An 18,420-nucleotide genomic window follows, 5' to 3' on the forward strand; every position below is an offset into this window, starting at 1 on the left:
AATATTATAAAGATTTTAAGGGCATCATCAAGTTTAATAAAGTTTCTTTGGTGTAGTGGTTTTTTGTTTTTGCTTTTTAGTTTCATGTGATAGGTTCAAACCACAGTCACGTTTAGAGGAAATGCTTTTTTTTTTTCCTATTTTATTTAATCCAAGATATTCTGTTTTATCTGAATTTCTTTATATTATACTCCCTCCGTTCCTAAAAGTTTGATGTTCTAGTGTTTTAGGTTTGTTCTAGTGTTTTAGGTTTGTTCCACAAATATTGATTTTCTACATTTTTTCTTTATTTTTAATTAATTGATATTAATAAATCGTAGATTTCAAAACGTAATGATTAACTGTTTTAGATTACTATTGGTTCATAGTTTATTAAAAAATGTTTAATAAAAATAAATAATTAATCAATGATTGTTTCTTAAAATATGTGAAATCTCTAGAAAATCAATCTTCTAGGAACAGAGGGAGTATTAACTAATATAAAATTATATAATTAAAAAATATTGCAATTGAACTAATTAACAAAAACAAAACCCAATTTTCTTTGACGGTTCCTCTTCTTCGTTCTTCCAATTTTCGCCGGAAGACATAAAGAGAACACCATTGATCTCCCCTTCTGTCCTCTGCCGAAACACCATCAATCACCACCGGAGTCTCCCCAAGTATGTTTTTTTTTTCTTCTATTCTTCTATAGAGAACACCATTGATCTCCCCTTCTTTTGACAAGTTATGTATTGATGTTTCTGTACGATTTGTTTTAAAACAAATGAACTTTTTGATGATCTTTTGCATAGTTATAATTATATTTTTATTGGAAGAGAGTCTTAGTTGGGATTAAGGGGCACCATTTTTCTGGTGTGCTTTAGGCGTCGTACGTCTACGGGCCGGCCCTGTCCATACCAATAATAAAAATGAGACCAAAGTGTGTTTTTTTAACTAGTTGGATCCGAGTACTTTCTTCTCATTGGTTAAACTTGTGTTTCTTTGTACTTTTCAAAAACATTTATATTTAACAATTGTAAAAACTCACAAAAACAATCATTTATTCCAAAAAACAAAAAAAGAGAGAAGAGAGAACTCTCTTTAGATCTTCGAAAGTGACTCTTTTTTTTTGCTTTGAATCAACCATTTGTTTCATCTCAAATTCATAAGTAAATTCATTTCCTCATCTCAAACTTTTATTGTTTAGTTTATAGTAGATATTTGAGAATTATTGAAATATTTTTTGAAGTTGTGAATATTATGTGGTAGATTCGGGGTATCCTAATAAGCAAGGCTTCCTAGCTCCTTACAGGTCAACTCGGAATCGAGTTGTGAGATACCACTTATCACAGTTCAACAATGGTCCTCCGCCAACGAATAAAGAGGAGTTATTTAATAGGTCTCATGCATCTTTACGTTCCATTATAGAACGGAATTTTGGAGTATGGAAGAAGAAATGGAGGATTCTTTGAGATGATCCTAGATATGGTTTGTCGAGAGACAAGATAGACAATATATGGCAAATATTCGGGAAAGTATTGCCAATATTTTTGATTTATAATCTATATATACATTTTTGAATGACTTTTAGCAAATAAATCCTGGAGTTGGACCTTATTTACGGATGAATGCCATTGGCATTAATTATTTAAATTTGAAAAATATTACTTAAAGATATTACCAATACGATTTCGAGAATCATAAATTCATATCTTCCTTAATTTTCTGAGTCATTAATGTGATAATCTTTAGGAAATATTTCTCTGTAAAAAAAAAAATCCACATTAATGAAGGCATTAAAATCGACACTAACAATTAAATTATTTAGATGTTCAATTATTTTAAGATTCTTATATCTTACTCCCTCCGTATTTGAATAAATGTCGTTCTACCATTTTTTCTGTGTTTTTAATTAGTTGTCATTTTAACAACTTTTGCATAAAATTTCCTAAATTACCTCCAATTAATTGATCATAATTAATCAGTCTAAATTACCAAAACTACAGATACCAAAAATATAATTGTAAATAATCGTTTCTCATAAGGTTAGTTTTGTAATTCTGTGCCTTTTCTTAATTCACCCAAAAACAGTTGAAACGACATTTTTTCAAATACAGAGGGAGTATTTGATATATTTTTTTTAATATCTCATTCTTTAATTACTGCGTTTAGAATTTATTGGTTGTTACCTATTTTTTGGTGAAATTTATTGGTTGTTACTTAATAAGTAATTATGGTGCGTTTATTTTAGTTAATATCTAATTTAAAGGATTTGTTTTCTTTTATTATTAATAAATGAATAACATGTATAGAAATAAAAGATTTTTTTTGCGACTCCATAATAAAAATATTAAACTCTTATTTTCTACATTTCTTACACATAATATCCTCTTATTCAATAACAAAAAATATATATTACATATTTTTAAAAATATTTATAATATTTAAATTATATAAAAAATTTGTAATATTAATATTATTTCAACTCTATACAAATTTAATATATATGTATATATATCTTATGGGAACCATTTAAAAGAAATTTTTAAATTGACTTGAATTATATAGCTTTTAAATAAAAGTATTATTAAAAAGAAAAATAACTAAATAATGTTTAATTTCACGGGACGGGTAATATGATGGGACGGGTTTGGCTTGATATTTATAAAAGATCGTATACCACGGGTGAAATCCTAAAATTAACAATCAAAATAATCTATCAAACAAATTACATTTTGATTTTTTTAAGAAAATATAGCCCCGCGGTGTACCGCGGGTTAAAATCTAGTTTTAAAAAATATTTTGTAGTGTTTATTATAAAGACATGTTCTTAATTATTATTAAAAAATTGTTAAAATTTGTTTTGGTTTTTTGTAAACATTTTTGCATACTATGGTACACTTTTAATTTGAGGGAAAAGACTTGCTGGTGAAGGACCTATTCGAGAAGGATTCTTTGGAGTGGGATCAAGATAAAGTCAAGGCTATCTTTCCCAACTGTGCAAAGGAAATTTTTTCAATCAAGCCTAGTAGATTGGAGCTCCGGATAGACAAATCTTGCTGGCTTCGACTGATGGAAAGTACACTACCAAGTCTGGCTATGCCATTGCTAGGGAAACTAATTGTGAGTTGAAGAAGGCCAAGGAGCCTGGAGTCTGCAACTGGATTGATGAGGTTTGGGGAATTAAGGCCTCCCCAAAGGTTAAACTTTTCTTGTGGAAGACACTTGTTGGGGCTATCCCCACGGGTTTGCAACTGGTTTCAAGAGGAATGGAGTTGGACCCGCTGTGTTTGTGATGCAAAGAGCCGGAATCAATTTGTCATATGATTTTCAACTGCACATTTGCAAAACAAGTCTGGAATTTGGCTCCTCTGGTGAGTTTGGAGGATGTGCCAATTTTCACAGAAGTTCATAAAGGTTTAAGCTGGCTCAGGGAGAAAAAGACTTTGCCACCCACAAGTCTCACTAAAGGACCCCTTTATCCTTGGATTTTTTGGAATATTTGGCTGGCCAGGAACCAGAAAACTTTCAGCAATAGGAGTTTTTCTGCTGAAGAAACGTTACTCAAGGCCATTATCGATGCGAGAGAATGGTAGGAGGCTCAGGTTTCTATCGTCCCCAGCAAGAAATCAAGTCGATGTCCGGTTCAGGCATTTTGCTCTAACATTCCTTGCAGTGCATCAGTGACTTCAGATGCAGCTTGGAATCAGATCTCTAATATCGCAGGGTTAAGTTTGATTCGCAGAAACTGAGCCTTCCTCAAAGACACTCAGCAGTTTGTGAGTTTGTGTCTTCCCCTTTAATGGCGGAATGTTTAGCCATCCGCTCAGCTTTATCTTCTGCTTTGGACTTGGGGATTCAGTTCCTATCCCTTAAAACTGACTGTCAAGTCCTGGCTAAAGCTATCTCCTCCAAGAGAACTGTGGTTGAAGTGCATGGAGTTATCTCGGATATCTTCTTTTGTATTTCTCAACTTAAGGGTTTTACTTGTAGTTTTATCCTGCGGGCCGCCAATGTCGAAGTCGATACTCTGGCTAAGGCAGCGTTAGCTTCCTATCTTGTAATCTTTTAACTTTGAATGAATGAAATCATTGCGTTGATCAAAAAAATAAAAAAAAGATATATATATATATATATATATATATATGTATTAGCAGTAATTTTCTTTTCTTTTGTCAATCATTTTTTTTGTTCAACTATTTTTTTGTCATTCATCTTAGTTCTCTAAATTTCTACGATTGTATTATTAAAAATTTTACTTCATTTGAAAACAAACAATTATTGTACTACTGAATAAAAGACGCAAACGCTTACAATTTATAGAAGATCTTAATCTTCAAACATCATGATAAGGATATATACGTTTACAGTATACTACCTGCAATGATATGTTCTAGTGTCACCATTCATATTCAATTTTTTAATATTACATTTGTTGACAAAATATTCTTTAATTAGCTGTTTATCCTTTATGTATTTAAGTAGCAGTTTACAGAAAACAGCTAAATTTAATTTGTAGTTTAATTTCTATTAGAGGAAAGTTTCCGTTGCTATAACATAGAAGAAGAAGAAAATATTTTCCACAAAAACTCGAATTAAGTATGTCTGATTGGTAGTAACAACAGAAATTTAATAAAAGACAAAAAATAATTATTTTATTTTCTACGTAAAAACATAAAAATTTATTTTTCTTAATTCTCTCAACACGTGACGGAAAAAAGAGAAAAAAATTCTAATGCAAATAGTGCAAATACATTGTAAATAAACTTTTCTTCCAATTTTTATTTTTCTTTTCTTTCTATTTTCTTCTCTCTCTTTTTCCTCCTTTTTCTTCTATTTTCTTGCTTATATTTAGTAGAAGATTGAGCCACGAAGAAGCTCAATCTTCTACTAAATCTATGGCTATTTTTTACCAAAATACTCTTACCCAGTATTTTCATATTCGACGTCCTCACCGTTTCTTATGCAAGTCCATGACCAAAACGACGCCGGATGCTAGTTCTGCTGACCTCCGTCGACGCTCCAGCAACTATCAACCTTCACGGTAGGACCATTGTTATCTTCTCTCAATAGAGAATAAATATGCGGTAATATCTTTATCATTTTTATACAATATTGTTGCACCTAATTTTTCACTTTTATTTATGAGTTCTTTTATTAACAAGTTGTTACTACATGCATGTTTAACATATGTATATACAGAGTGAAAAAGAAGTAATAACTAGAGATGTGTTGAAGAAAAAAGTGAAGATGATGCTTGATGTTGTAAAGAAGAGCCGTCTCGAGCAATTAGAGCTCATGGATGATCTGCAAAAACTTTTTTCATATCATTTTGAGCTACAAATAAATGATGACATATTTTCATCTTAAAAATGGAAGAAATGTCAGGAAATGTGACAAGGAAGAAGATTTACATGCAACTGCACTCGAATTTTGACTTCTTACACAACATGGTTTTGATGTCTCAGAAAGTTAGTATGATATAATGAAAATTAAAAAAAAAATGTATATATATATATATATATATATTGTTGGTGTCGGATCCCGTAACGGATCCGGCCCGTAATGTTAATGGACCTAGGGAACAAAAATGGGCCGCCGAATTCATTAAGAGCCCGACCGATAGGCCCATTTTGTTTGAATTCCACTCAGCGTAACGGAGAAATCTCGCGAAGTAAAGAGGAAGCAGTCATTGCGGAACTCATTGATGAAGGAAGATTCGAAACGGACGCAGTAATGAGGACGTGATTTACGGCAAGATTTATGACTTCGAGCCTCGGTTATGTAACTAAAAAATCAATACATACACTTTCTACAAATTCTTTGTTGTTCTTGCTTTTGATATTCGAATTGTCGAGACTAGAGATCCGAGTATATATATATATATATATATATATATATATATATAATTTTGTTGTATGTCAATCTCATATATTAACTAAAACGACCGTTTATTTCAGATATATTTGACGTGAATACGTGATCATCGACCAAACAGAAAGTAATACGTTCAAGAGCAATGATATAAAAGGAATCATTTCTTTGTATGAAGCGTCGTTTCTCCCCATGAAATTGGATACTAAATTGCATAAAGTCGTCAGACTTTTTGCAACAGAACAAATAAGAAAATTTGTTGATGATGAAAGTAACAACATTGAGGAACGAGAGAAGGCGATTCACGCATTAGAAATGCCGTACCATTGGAGAATGAGAAGGCTAGAGAAGAGATGCTACATAGATGCATACGAGAAGAAACAAGACATGAATCTTGTCTTGATCGAGTTCGCCAAAATTGATTTCAATATCATACAAGCTGCTCATCAAGAAGATCTCATTGCATGTCCAATAACAATTTTAACTCTTTATTAACTCCCCAATATAAAATACTAAGGATAGTTTCTTTGTTGAATCCATGATGAGGGAAATCTCGAGTATATCCCTTAATTCTTCCCCATGCTTCATGAAAACTTTCATAGACTCCTTCCTTAAACCCCATTATGTCATTTCTCATTTGGACCCTTTTTTGCTTAGAGTAGAACTTGAGAAGGAAAATCTTTTTACAATCATCCCAAGTATTGACCAAATGAGATGGTAATGCTCTCTCCCATTGGCTTGCTTTTTTTCCAAGAGAAAATGGAAACAAAATGAGCTTGATACTATCTTCGGACACGCTTCTAATCCTAAACGTGCTAAACAACCTCTCAAACCAGTCCAAATGATCATAAGGATTCTCCATAGCTAGCCCCAAGAACTTAGAATTTTGAATCAATCTAATCAAACTTGCCAAGATTTCATAAGCATTGACTTCTATTAGAGGTGGGCGGATTCCATATCTTGATTCATAATGAAGAGCATCAAAGCTTCCTATTGTGGGTGTGTTCTCTCGAGCATGAGTCGTATTTGATATCAATTCTTGAGGTTGTGGAGCTTGAATAATGTTTGTATAATTGTCCACATCCATCACCTTATATGATCTTGTCTTCCCATTTTTCTTTTTTTGATTTGAGTACCTTTGAAAGCATAAGAGAATCAAGGAAGTCAAATTAGTAACAATAAACAAAAGAAAATTTATCATCTCAACTAGATGTGTGAATATAATCATATGCGCGGAAATTAAATGGCTTAGTCTCAAGCAAAAATGAAATCTTAATGGCTAATAGCTATTGCTCCCCGGCAACTACGCCAAATTGATGTAGTGTTTTTATCCAATTAAATATCGAACCTCAAGGAGCAATGAATCAACACACTAGGAATACACACATTCACTTAATCTAAGCTAATAAATATGGTTTTGGTTTTTCTAAATTTGACTAACAATGCAATTTAAACTAAACAATGCAAAACAAGACAAAATAAATCAATATGCAAAAGACTAATAAAATTCAAAAATCAAACAAGCGAGAAATAGGCAAAGCGGTTCAAGTTTATAAATAGAAAGTGAGTCTTCGGGTTTAGATTATTGATTCGGGTGATTAATTATCAATTCAAGATGCTCTATCAATCTAACAATGCTAATCCTTTAGTCTTAGAACACTAATGTAAACTAGTCCACTTCCATGGTACCAACTCTACACTAATCAAGCAATTAACTTCAATTTTCATTGGCAATCACAAGACTAATATGCATTAATTTCAAGTCTAACTAACCACCTAGCACCCTAAGCATCAATTTCCATTGGCTAGGAATGCTAAGCACTCACTAAGTTCTTTTGGGAATTTCATCGCGGGCATGAAACTTCCTATAATCTAGACTAGCTTAATCAAAACTAATCTACCACTAAGAACACCTAGAGAGTAAGGATCAATAAAGATTAAGTCCTAAACATCTTGAATCAATCAACAACCACCCTAATCTACTAAACCCAAAATCTCAAAAGAGACTACTCACTAATCCTTGTGAAAACACAAAGATCCATGTTGTTTCTTTGCATGATCTTAATGACAAAAGTAAATTAAGAAGAAATCTCAAAATAAACAAGACTAGATTGCATAAAAATATTTAAGATTCATACAAAATCTCAAAGGAGAAAAGAGAAATTCAAAACAAGCATGAGATTTTCTAAGACTAGGTTAATAGTATTTATAGAATAAGGATAAAGTGTACAAGCTGAATAAGGCACTTTACGGGCTTAGACAAGCACCACGGGCATGGAACACTAAGCTAAACAAAATACTTAAGGAGTTAAGCTTTGTAAAATGCTCAAAGGAACCTTCCTTGTACCAAAAACAAGAGAACGAGCATACTCTTGTTGTGGCTGTTTATGTTGACGATTTACTTGTCACAGGTTCTAGCTTAGATCAAATTGTTGAGTTCAAGAAAGGAATGGCCTCAAAATTTGAAATGAGTGATCTTGGTCTGTTAACCTACTATCTTGGCATTGAAGTGTTTCAACATGATAAGGGAATCATCATGAAACAGGGAAGATATGCAGGAAAAATACTTGAAGAAGCCAAGATGAGAGACTGTAATGCGGTTCACATACCAATGGATTCTGGGTTAAAACTTTCAAAAGCAGAGAACGATAAGAGTATCGATGAGAAGGAGTTTAGGAGGAACATTGGATGTCTCAGATATTTGCTCCACACGCGACCAGACCTCTCTTTTAGAGTTGGTGTATTGAGTAGGTACTTGCAAGATCCAAAGGAGTCTCACGGAGCAGCGTTAAAACAAATTCTGAGATACTTGCGTGGTACTCCTTCTTATGGTCTATCATTTACTCGGGGTGCTAAGAAAGTATTGATAGGATACAGTGACAGTAGCCACAACGTGGACAAAGACGATGGTAAAAGCACCACTGGTCACATTTTTTACCTTGGAGATTGTCCTATTACTTGGTGCACTAAGAAGCAAGACACGGTAGCTCTGTCCTCTTGTGAGGCAGAGTTTATGGCTACGACTGAGGCTGCTAAACAGGCTATTTGGCTTCAAGATCTTCTGGGAGAAGTTATCGGGGATCCAATAGAACGAGTGATGCTTCGGATCAATAACAAATCTGCAATTGCCCAATTGCCAAGAACCCGGTGTTCCATGGACGTAGCAAACACATACATAAGAGATATCATTTTATTCGGGAGTGCGTTGAGAATGAGCTAGTGGATGTAGAGCATGTCCCGGGAGAAGAACAAAAGGCCGATATTCTAACCAAGGCACTAGGAAGGATCACGTTCATGGAGATGAGAGAACTTGTTGGGATTCAAGATGTGTCAAAGTGTGATCTCAAACTTAAGGGGGTGAATGTTGGTTTAAGTTTGAGTACGATTAATATTCGGTTTAGTATGGTTTACAAAAGAGATAAAGTCTTATGTGTTTTAGGAGTTATCTAGAATACAATGCTAATCCAAGTGGGATTAGGTCTTAGAGATTTCTTATATAAGAGGTACCAAAGTTTGTGGTATACCCTTATGAGTTGAGAGATTTAGATTGTGAATGCTTAAGGTTTTGAGTTAGTTTCCTCAAGCAATAAAGAAGAGAGTTCTTTATAATTCATAATCTTGTTCTTATAATTTTGTGCTTTGATTCAATATAATAATAATAAAAAAAAGAAGAGAGTTCTTTATAATTCTTTATAATTCATACCTCCATACGCACGTAGCCACCTTTCCGCATATCGAAGAGTCCTCGTAGTGCGGCTTCCTCTTCAATCTCCACGGCACCCACAATCTTTAAAGAAGATAATAACAAAAGTTAGTGTTTGGTTAAGAAACCATTAATATAACTTAAAAAAGAAACAAGTTTCTATATTAACCTCACTAGTCTCAAACAAACAATCTTCCTTTTCTAGTAAGTAGTTGAACATTTGGGAAAATTCTTCACCATATGTTCTCTTAACCGCTGCTTTCATCTAAAACCAACTAAAAAAATCTCATTTTCAGTTTCAGAGAAATTTCAGGAAATGAAAAAAATATGAAACAGACCTCATGGTAACGTGGTACGCTGATAATGGATTCGAAATCTGCAAACGTAATAACGAGATAAATTATAAAGGAAGTTTCAATCCAAGAAATGCTGGTAGAGATGAATGAGATTTAATATCAATGCAAACGTACCAACTCTGTATGAACCGTCCATTTCGATAACAAATGCTGGTAGAGATGAAGAAGAAGAAGAAGAACTGGAACTCAATTTGCCAAGGCATTCTACAACTATCTCTTGTAGAAGAGGGTGACCATCTTCTGTCTTTACCTCTTTAGAAAAGGAACCAACTGACATTCGGCCTGACAAGAATACATTGTTTCAAATATTAAAACACTATGATCAATCAAGCACACCAGAAACAATGAAAACTTCAAATAATTTTGTTGATATTAAGATACTGTACAGAAATGAGTTAGGAAATTGGTTATCACCTGACTGGCCTTTCTCCACCTTCTCCTCCGCAGATTTTACATTTAACATTGCCCTCAAGACAGCGACACATTCTTCACCCTTGTTCTTTTTCACAATGTCCAGACATGCCTTAAAAGGAGAAACATGTAATTAGAAAATTTTCGTAATAGTTGAGTCAGTAAATAAATCTGGAAAACAATCTCAAAGAGAATTGTGAGTAACTAACCTTATGTCTAAGGCGGCTGATGAACTCCTCGAAATTAGGACGCCAAGTTATTAATTTGCTCGGATCAGAGGCATCCACATCAGGTTTACGCTGAAACAAATTTCAATTCAAAGAGGATCATCAAAGAAAAGAAAAAAGATATTCAGTGCTACATCATTGATGGGGAATGTATGAGAATACTGATACCTTCCTCTTAGCGATGTTGCTATCAGTATTTGCAAAAGCTGTAAGTGGAAACCTTATATCTTCAGCTGGAGCTGTCTGAAGAACTTTCTTCTTTAACACTATCAGATTATCAAAAAACTACACAATTCCAAGAGACTGTTTATTAATACTGAAAAGAATAAGCAATCAAACTGAGAGTCATGTCGATGCAATTGGAAGGTATGCGAAGTTGATAACCAATAATCTGATATATCCGATAATGAATAGAGCTGTTAGTTTACTGATAGATATACGGTAAAACAGAAAGGCCTTATCAATTACCAATGGATATGTAGCGCCTCTTCTCCTTGGAAGATCTCTGCCAAAACTAGGGTCAAGAGAAGGAGAGCGCTCAACAAAATGTGCAGCAACCAATTTCTTCAGGGATTCTTTGACAGAAAAATATACTGAATGCTAAAACTAGGGATAGTATCAGAATAGTATGAAACTTACAACTTTTGCTCGTTGAAGTTTTAACATTCGGTATATTTTTCTGTACAGCTTTTGCTCGTTGTACAAAATGCTTGGATTTCAATTTCTGCTCCAACAAAGTTAATATTATCCCTTGTCCTTTCCAATGTGGGATAATATTATCCCTAATAAAAATGCTTGGATTTCAATTTCTGCTCCAACAATGTTAATCCACTGTTACTGTGCTTTATCTGACCAAATCTCAGTTCAAATTTTGGAGTCTTTGGTCCAAAAACGACAAGACGTCGTCCGATGCTCTGCCACTGTGCTCCGTCTAGCTAATGACCTTGCAACTTCGCCGGTAAATGTTCTTTATTTTAACTCCTATTTATGTGTTTTAAATCGCGTATGAGTATTTATAAGAATGGTAATCTTAACTCACAAATGAAACAAACGTGAAGCAATTCATATATGACTTGACAATGTAGGATGAATTGGCGAGAGGAGACGCTCTCAAATCGGTCCAGTGTTACATGCATGAGACCGGAGTTTCGGAGGAAGAGGCACGCGCACATGTGCAGCAGATGATAAGTCTCACTTGGGACGAGATGAACTATGAAGCACGAACGGCGGCACGCAGTTCTTCCTTACTTTCTCGACGTTTTGTGGAAACTGCAATGAACTTGGCACGCATGTCGCAATGCATGTATCAACATGGCGATGGTCATGGCTGTCCTGACAAAGCCAAGATCGTTGATCGTGTCCAAACCTTGCTCGTTGATCCAATCCCATTAGGCCATTAGATTAAAATTACACTATAATAATTTTTAATAGTAACAAAACAAGTTGTTGTATTATATTGTGTGGGATGTTGGATTACGAAACTGATTTGAAATAAAAGTATCGATTTTCAAAATTAAGACTTTTGTAATGTTAACAATTAATTTTATAAACTTAATCATGCATGTAACATTGAACATGGTTACATTCTATTAAACCAATGAATTATCTATATATACATTTTTGAATACAATTATGAAATAAATCCTGGCTTTCACTACTATTTACAATGGAATGCCACTGGATTTAATTCTTAAGATTTGGAAAATTAAATAAAAGATATGAAAAAAAGATTTTGGCTCCAAAGATCTTGCTTAAATATGATGTTTCCTTTTTTTGTTAACGATTTTAAAGCAAGTTTTGTTATATTTCTGTTTGTTTTCTTAATTAGTTAATTTACACTAATTGTATTTGATTAATTTTTTTTTTGGTCGTAACTATGATTCATAATCAACACTAAACTTAGATTTTTAGTTGGTTTTGATTATAACTATAGTAAGCAACATCTATATATTATTACTTTATTATAATAAAAACATTACAACTATATGTTTTTTAAAGCAAACTTATAAATTGACTCGAATTGTATATGTTTTTAAATAAAAATATTATTAAAAAGAAATATAACAAAATGATGTTTAATTTCATGGGACGGGTTATATGGAGGGACGGGTTTGGGTCGATATTAATACGGGACGGTATACTACGGGTGAAATCCTAGGATTAACAATCAAATACAGTTATATAATCTTAAACACTAAATAAAATAAATAATATTAACAAAAAAATACAACTTAAAATTTAAAAATTATTGTTATAAAAAATCGACCCGAAGTATCGCGGGGTAATATATATAATATATACATATGTAAGTATATTTAACCAAACAAAACAATAGGTTATATCTATAGATAATTTTCAAACTTTTGTTTAAAGTATAGCCCCGCGGTGTACCGCGGGTTATAGTATCATTTATATTTACAAACTAGATTTTAACCCGCGGTACACCGCGGGTCGACTTTTTAACTAAAAAGTTTTAAATTTTAAGTTGTAATTATTTTGTTAATATTATTTGTTTTGTTTAGTGTTTAAGATTATATATTGAATTTTGATTATTATTTCTAGGATTTTAACCCGTGGTATATCTTCCGGTATTATTATCGATCTAAACCCGTCTCACCATATAACCCTGTCCCGTGAAATTAAACATCATTTTTTTTAATAACACATTTGTTTAGAAAACATATAATTCGAGTCAATTTAAAAGTTTGCTTTTAAGTGGTTCCATAGTATAAATATTTATAATTTTTATAGTGTTCAAATATTATTAATATTATAAACTTTTTATGGAATTAAATATTATAGATACTTTAAATATTATTAATTTATACTTCTTATAAGGTTAAAATATTTATAATATTTGAAACCTTATAAATAATAATAATCTAAAGCAATATATTATTCTTTAGACATAAATAATCTTTATATATTTGGTAATAATTTTTTGGGGGTTAATCTAATTTATAAATAAACATTATTTATTGCCAAAATGAGTTTGGTTTAAAATAAGTAATATAGCCAAATGAGTTTGTCAAATAACGAATAGTAACCATAATTTAACTAATCTACATTAAAATAAATATATTTAGAAAATGATTTACTCAAAAAATTGATAAATATAGATTAATCTATAAAGGTTATTTTATCACATGATTTTTTCATTTGATGGTAAACCACTAAATATTTTTTAGTAAACAAACCAAAGAAAATTTTCAAATCAATACTAAGAGCATCTCCAAATCAATATTAAGAAGCTATAATGGATTATGGTTAACCCTGCAAATATTTTCACACTCAAACATGAACCAATATACCAAAACAATAAAAATCAGAATCATTTCCTCATTTGTCCAAACACAAAAACATGTAGATTAAGGTAACGTAGAAGGACCAGTTTCCGAATACACTGGGAAGCTCCTCAATTCAACGTGAGGCTATCAAACATAAAGCCATAGAAAAATGAAAGTGAGTGATTTATCAAAAAAAAAAAAGAGATGTAAGTGATTCAAATCAAAGAAGAATAGGAAGAACCTTAGTCCAAGACATGTAGAAAATGAAGCAAATGATTTGCAGAGCTGAGGGACGGCGAGAGTGGAACCATGCACATTGATTTGATGACTAAATAACCTCACTTATATATAGAGAATAAGTAGTCCATTGATTTAGGTCTTGTTATGATACAATATTAACAAAACAAAAAAGATTTGATGAGTAATTGTTATCTTTAAGTTATATATTTACGTAATTATTTTCCTAAAAAGTCTACAACAGTTATTAGGTTCTGTAATTGTTTTAGGAAATTATTTATTTTGCAATACATTTGTCGTTAGAAAGTTTTTAAAATAAAAGGAAATTATTGTTTTTATTTATTATTGCAATTAATGATGGATCTTTAATTATGAGAAATCATACCAAATATATTTGAAGATTACAGTAAATCACGGAATAGTTATTATCGAGATTTTTAAAGTAATTAGTTGGAGGAGATTTGAGGAACGATCTTTAGAATAATATCTTTAATTAATTTTTTCAAATCTTAAGAATTAACTCCAATGGCATTGTTTGTAAATACATTCCAACTCCAGGATTTATTTGCTAAAAGTCATCCAAAAATGTATATATAGATTATAGCGGGCTTCTAATGAGTTTTAGCCCACAACATTAACTATACGCCTGTTCGGTCAAAGTATCTTGTATGGTTTATTTATCAAGGGTTTTAAAATATAAATACAAACCTAAAGCAAAAAACTTGACTACCAGATCTGGAAAAGAAATACGGAGCTTGAGCGACAAGTCTATTTCATGTTGGAAAGTCTCGAAGAGAGTAACGAGATTTGAAAATTTCGTGAATTCATAGAACTTAGAGAAGCTATAATAGGCATTTCCAAATTTTATCAAGAGAGCTGCTATAAGGATTTAGCGTGCAAAGCGGCCGAGAGATGTTCCAGATGAAGAGACGGCTTTAAAGCGTGCTAAAGAAATGGTCACTGATTGCAGTAATTATATGGGATGATTGTCCTCTTACTGGCGGCTCTCTGTAGATGCCTCAAGTTAAGTTACAAACACGATTGTTGATGTCTTGAAGGATCACAAAGAACGTGCAACTGATGTAGTGTTTTCTCATGTGGATGATGACTGTCTAGCAGTCTGCTTCTGATGATGGAACTGCAAAATTGTGGAAAAGTGATGGAACACTCTTACAAACTTTTGAAGGTGACTTGGATCGTCTTGCACGTGTTGTGTTCCATCTATCAGGGAAATATCTTAGAACAACAAGCTTTGGAAAACCATGGTGATTGTTTTTGCTATATTCATTTCTTGCCATTTACCAAACTAACGCGAATATATATAGTTGACAACAAATTTTATAGAGTTTTCTCATTATCCATTCGTGAAATATAAATTCAACCGTGGGAAAAACATTATTAATACAAATTATAGAATTTTCTAAAAATGACAATTAAAATTTCCATAATATAATTACATTTGATAAGAGTACAACGACAATATGTGTGTATACCAATTAACTAATTAAATTGATTCATTTTCGAGATTGATAAACAAAAGATATGCAAGTAAACCAAAAACAGGAACAAACCTAAGATACCTCACCAATTCAATCTTGGTCTTCTTCACATTTTGCAGGTTCTCTCCAATCAACCATGGCTGAAAGATTGTGTACAGACATATATCCCATATAAACGCGTAAGCCAGTCTCTCCGATCCCAAATAACCAACGAGATACTGCCATCTGTCCATGATTCCACCAAAATCTCCATCAGGTCGACCGTAGAGAGACCACAATATTGATATCAGACACACCGTAGCTCCGGTCAGACCAACTATTGGGGCACCTTTGGTCATCGATTCGCCAAGTTGAGACCTTTTGCTCGGTTTATCATCTGGGTCAGCATCATTGAGCCGTAAAGCCATGTATGGGATTAGAAACGCTGTTTGCAACATGAGATAAACAGAACCAATAATCTAGTTTAGAGGGTTGCTTTTTAGAGAAACTGAGCTTACTAAATAAAAATTAAGTTGTATATACTGTTTGTGAGGAACATCATGAGACCCCATAAGACGTCAAGAGAACTTTTGTATCGGTCTCTCTTCCGGTCTGTGTATAGCAACGGAGCAAACATGAGTGTCCAAGCTATCACAAAGTTGAATAATCCTTCAGCCATCTGTTTGCAAATTTGAAAACATTTGTCAGCAGGATTTGACAAATAATTTCACTAATGAACAAAAACCATATCAATCTTAATGGTACATACCGGGTGAAGAACAGGAGCTTGTAAGAACTGAATACCAGCTGTTCTGTCACAAAGTCCATGAGCAAGAAACTTTCATCAAAGATCATACAGGTAAACGAAATCGATATATCTTAAAGCTGAACATACCGGCGTTTGTAAGAGGCAAGACAAAGAAGAAATTCAAAGAAAGTCCCAAAAGAGAATTCACTGTCTCTGAACTAATTGCCCAAACTGGATCTCCCTGTTGATCAAAGAGACTATTTTCTAATTAATAAACCATACAAAATGTATAATCTAAGATAATGCTTGAAGATAACAACAAACTCATTCGATTCTCGAAACATTCAAGGAGAGAAACTGAAAAAGTTATCATTCCTAAAATCATCCAACATCCAAATTACTTTCAAGATTCACCAATTTGAATTCTACATAAACCTTCCAAAAACATTCACATAATCCGTTGGCAAGTAGCTCAAGATAAATTAGTAACCACATAGATCTCCGCATGCACCACCATATTTCCTGAAACCGGGGTGTTACACTATGACTATGATTTCAGACTATAAGCTAGATATAACAGCAAACTTATTCGATTCTCAAAACATTCAAGCAGAGAAATTGAAATGGCTCTCAATTCCTAAAATTATCCAAATCACTTTCAAGATTCATCATCAATGTGATGATTCTACATAAACCTTAGCAAAATTTACACATACAACTATGGCTAAATTTCAGGAACTATGAATCTGAAGGTAATCAATCACTCACAGGAGCGTAAGGGAGAAGAAAGAGCCATAGTATATACACAGCTTCACTACTCCATAGAAGATACCGAACGATTCTCCGTACAGAATCATCATCAACCTCAACCGTCGCCGTCTCCAGTTTCCGGCGAGCACAGCATAAGAAGGAACTGTCTCGTGTTCGTAATTTGAAACGAGCCATTGTTGTCTGCCATGGATTGCAGCAGCGATCGACGGTCGAGATTTCTCTACTCCGACGAAAATGGCGGCGAATTTGCGGCGATTTGGTTTGGAAATTGAGAAGACGGTTGTGGAGATATGTCACCGTCGGTGAGGTTATCAGAATCATCGTCGTCCCTTCGCTGACATTATCCACACAGTTAAATCGGAGAAATTTGATTTTTTTATATATAAGAGACTCGCCAAAACGGCAGCGTATGAGGTTTTCTAAGAACTTATAGCAACGACGTCGTTTAACCGACAGAAATTAAATTTTTATAGTGGGCTTTTTAACAGGCCTTTGGCCCACGATCCTGATTTTAGATTTTAAAAAATAAGGACAAAAACTAAAAAAGTAAAACTTTTTTTGATAACCTAGTGTCCAGACCACACTGTGATCCGACTAGCCCACTGGGCCTAAGCTCGCGTGCATGAGATTTTTAAGCCTCTACTTAAGAACCCCTGGAACTAGTGGTCTGGGACGCTGCGCCCCGCAGGTAAATTACACAGTGGCCGGGACTCGAAGCCGGGTGGTAAAGTAAAACTTGTTGTCACTCAACACCAAATTATTATTTTATACAAAAGGCCAGGTTTTACAACATATAATATTTCAAGATCCTCCAAATTTCTTTTAAAATTTATCAATGTGATTCAACATGATCCCAAAGTCCCTTACTATAGTGACTAGAAAAGATTCAACAAAATATAGCTCTATGAGACTATGGCTATGGCCACTGTTTGATAGTATTATAATGGGTTTTGTGCAAAAAAAAATCCTCAAAGTTACCATTTTTTGCAACTTAACCCTCTATCTCCGAAAAATGCAGAACAATTCTATGAAGTCTAAAATAATAGGCAATATAGCCCTTATGTATATATTTGAAACGTTTTCACGATCATATACACTTGATTTTTAAAATTATAAAGATAGAATTGCACTCGTCGTCTTGAGGGCTTCGATTTGATATATTATTAATCACAATTTTAAAAACTTGAAAATAACGAAAAAGGGTTAGATTGTCTATTATTTTGGACTTCATAGGATTATTCTGCATTTTTTAGAGGTGGAGGGTAAACTTGCAAAAATTGGAGACTTCGAGGGTTTTTTTGCACAAAACCCATGATTTAAACCCTAAGGATTTTAATAGAGAAACA

General features: G+C 33.1%; 2 protein-coding genes, 1 long non-coding RNA gene and 1 pseudogene across 4 annotated transcripts; 2 read left to right on the forward strand and 2 right to left on the reverse strand.

Annotated features, from left to right (window-relative positions):
* Positions 1-4,694: 4,694 nt before the first annotated feature.
* Positions 4,695-7,386, forward strand: LOC9311350 (annotated as a pseudogene).
* A 3,987-nt stretch (positions 7,387-11,373) lies between these two features.
* LOC9312999 (beta-myrcene/(E)-beta-ocimene synthase 2, chloroplastic) lies at positions 11,374-11,953 on the forward strand. The gene is made up of 2 exons (XM_002875237.2): positions 11,374-11,511; positions 11,639-11,953. The coding sequence occupies exons 1-2, from the start codon at positions 11,374-11,376 to the stop codon at positions 11,951-11,953; spliced, it is 453 nt and encodes a 150-aa protein (XP_002875283.2).
* A 1,882-nt stretch (positions 11,954-13,835) lies between these two features.
* On the reverse strand, positions 13,836-14,233 carry LOC110228076. The gene is made up of 2 exons (XR_002331680.1): positions 14,082-14,233; positions 13,836-13,984 (listed from the first exon to the last, which is right to left on the reverse strand). It is a non-coding gene; the product is annotated as an uncharacterized LOC110228076 (long non-coding RNA).
* Positions 14,234-15,464: 1,231 nt separating this feature from the next.
* On the reverse strand, positions 15,465-17,492 carry LOC9311352. 2 transcript variants are annotated; one of them, XM_002876885.2, is made up of 5 exons: positions 17,072-17,492; positions 16,451-16,544; positions 16,325-16,362; positions 16,099-16,234; positions 15,465-16,000 (listed from the first exon to the last, which is right to left on the reverse strand). In XM_002876885.2, the coding sequence occupies exons 1-5, from the start codon at positions 17,393-17,395 to the stop codon at positions 15,582-15,584; spliced, it is 1,011 nt and encodes a 336-aa protein (XP_002876931.1). In that variant the 5' UTR covers positions 17,396-17,492; the 3' UTR covers positions 15,465-15,581. The 2 variants fall into 2 exon arrangements, with proteins under 2 accessions (XP_002876931.1, XP_020882216.1); XM_021026557.1 differs by having other exon boundaries at positions 16,325-16,371; positions 17,072-17,435.
* Between the last annotated feature and the right edge of the window lie 928 nt (positions 17,493-18,420).

The sequence above is a fragment of the Arabidopsis lyrata genome (genome assembly GCF_000004255.2).
Source record: "Arabidopsis lyrata subsp. lyrata unplaced genomic scaffold ARALYscaffold_5, whole genome shotgun sequence".
NCBI lineage: Eukaryota > Viridiplantae > Streptophyta > Magnoliopsida > Brassicales > Brassicaceae > Arabidopsis > Arabidopsis lyrata.

Excerpts from the sequence above, each read along its gene's own strand:
- LOC9311352 (XM_021026557.1), bottom strand. The coding sequence starts at position 17,395 with ATGATTCTGATAACCTCACCGACGGTGACATATCTCCACAACCGTCTT. Across the intron at positions 16,545-17,071 it reads TTCTTCTCCCTTACGCTCCT|GGAGATCCAGTTTGGGCAAT; the intron begins GTGAGTGATTGA and ends TTTGATCAACAG. Across the intron at positions 16,372-16,450 it reads CTTGCCTCTTACAAACGCCG|ACAGAACAGCTGGTATTCAG; the intron begins GTATGTTCAGCT and ends ATGGACTTTGTG.
- LOC9312999 (XM_002875237.2), top strand. The coding sequence starts at position 11,374 with ATGTTAATCCACTGTTACTGTGCTTTATCTGACCAAATCTCAGTTCAA. Across the intron at positions 11,512-11,638 it reads ATGACCTTGCAACTTCGCCG|GATGAATTGGCGAGAGGAGA; the intron begins GTAAATGTTCTT and ends TTGACAATGTAG.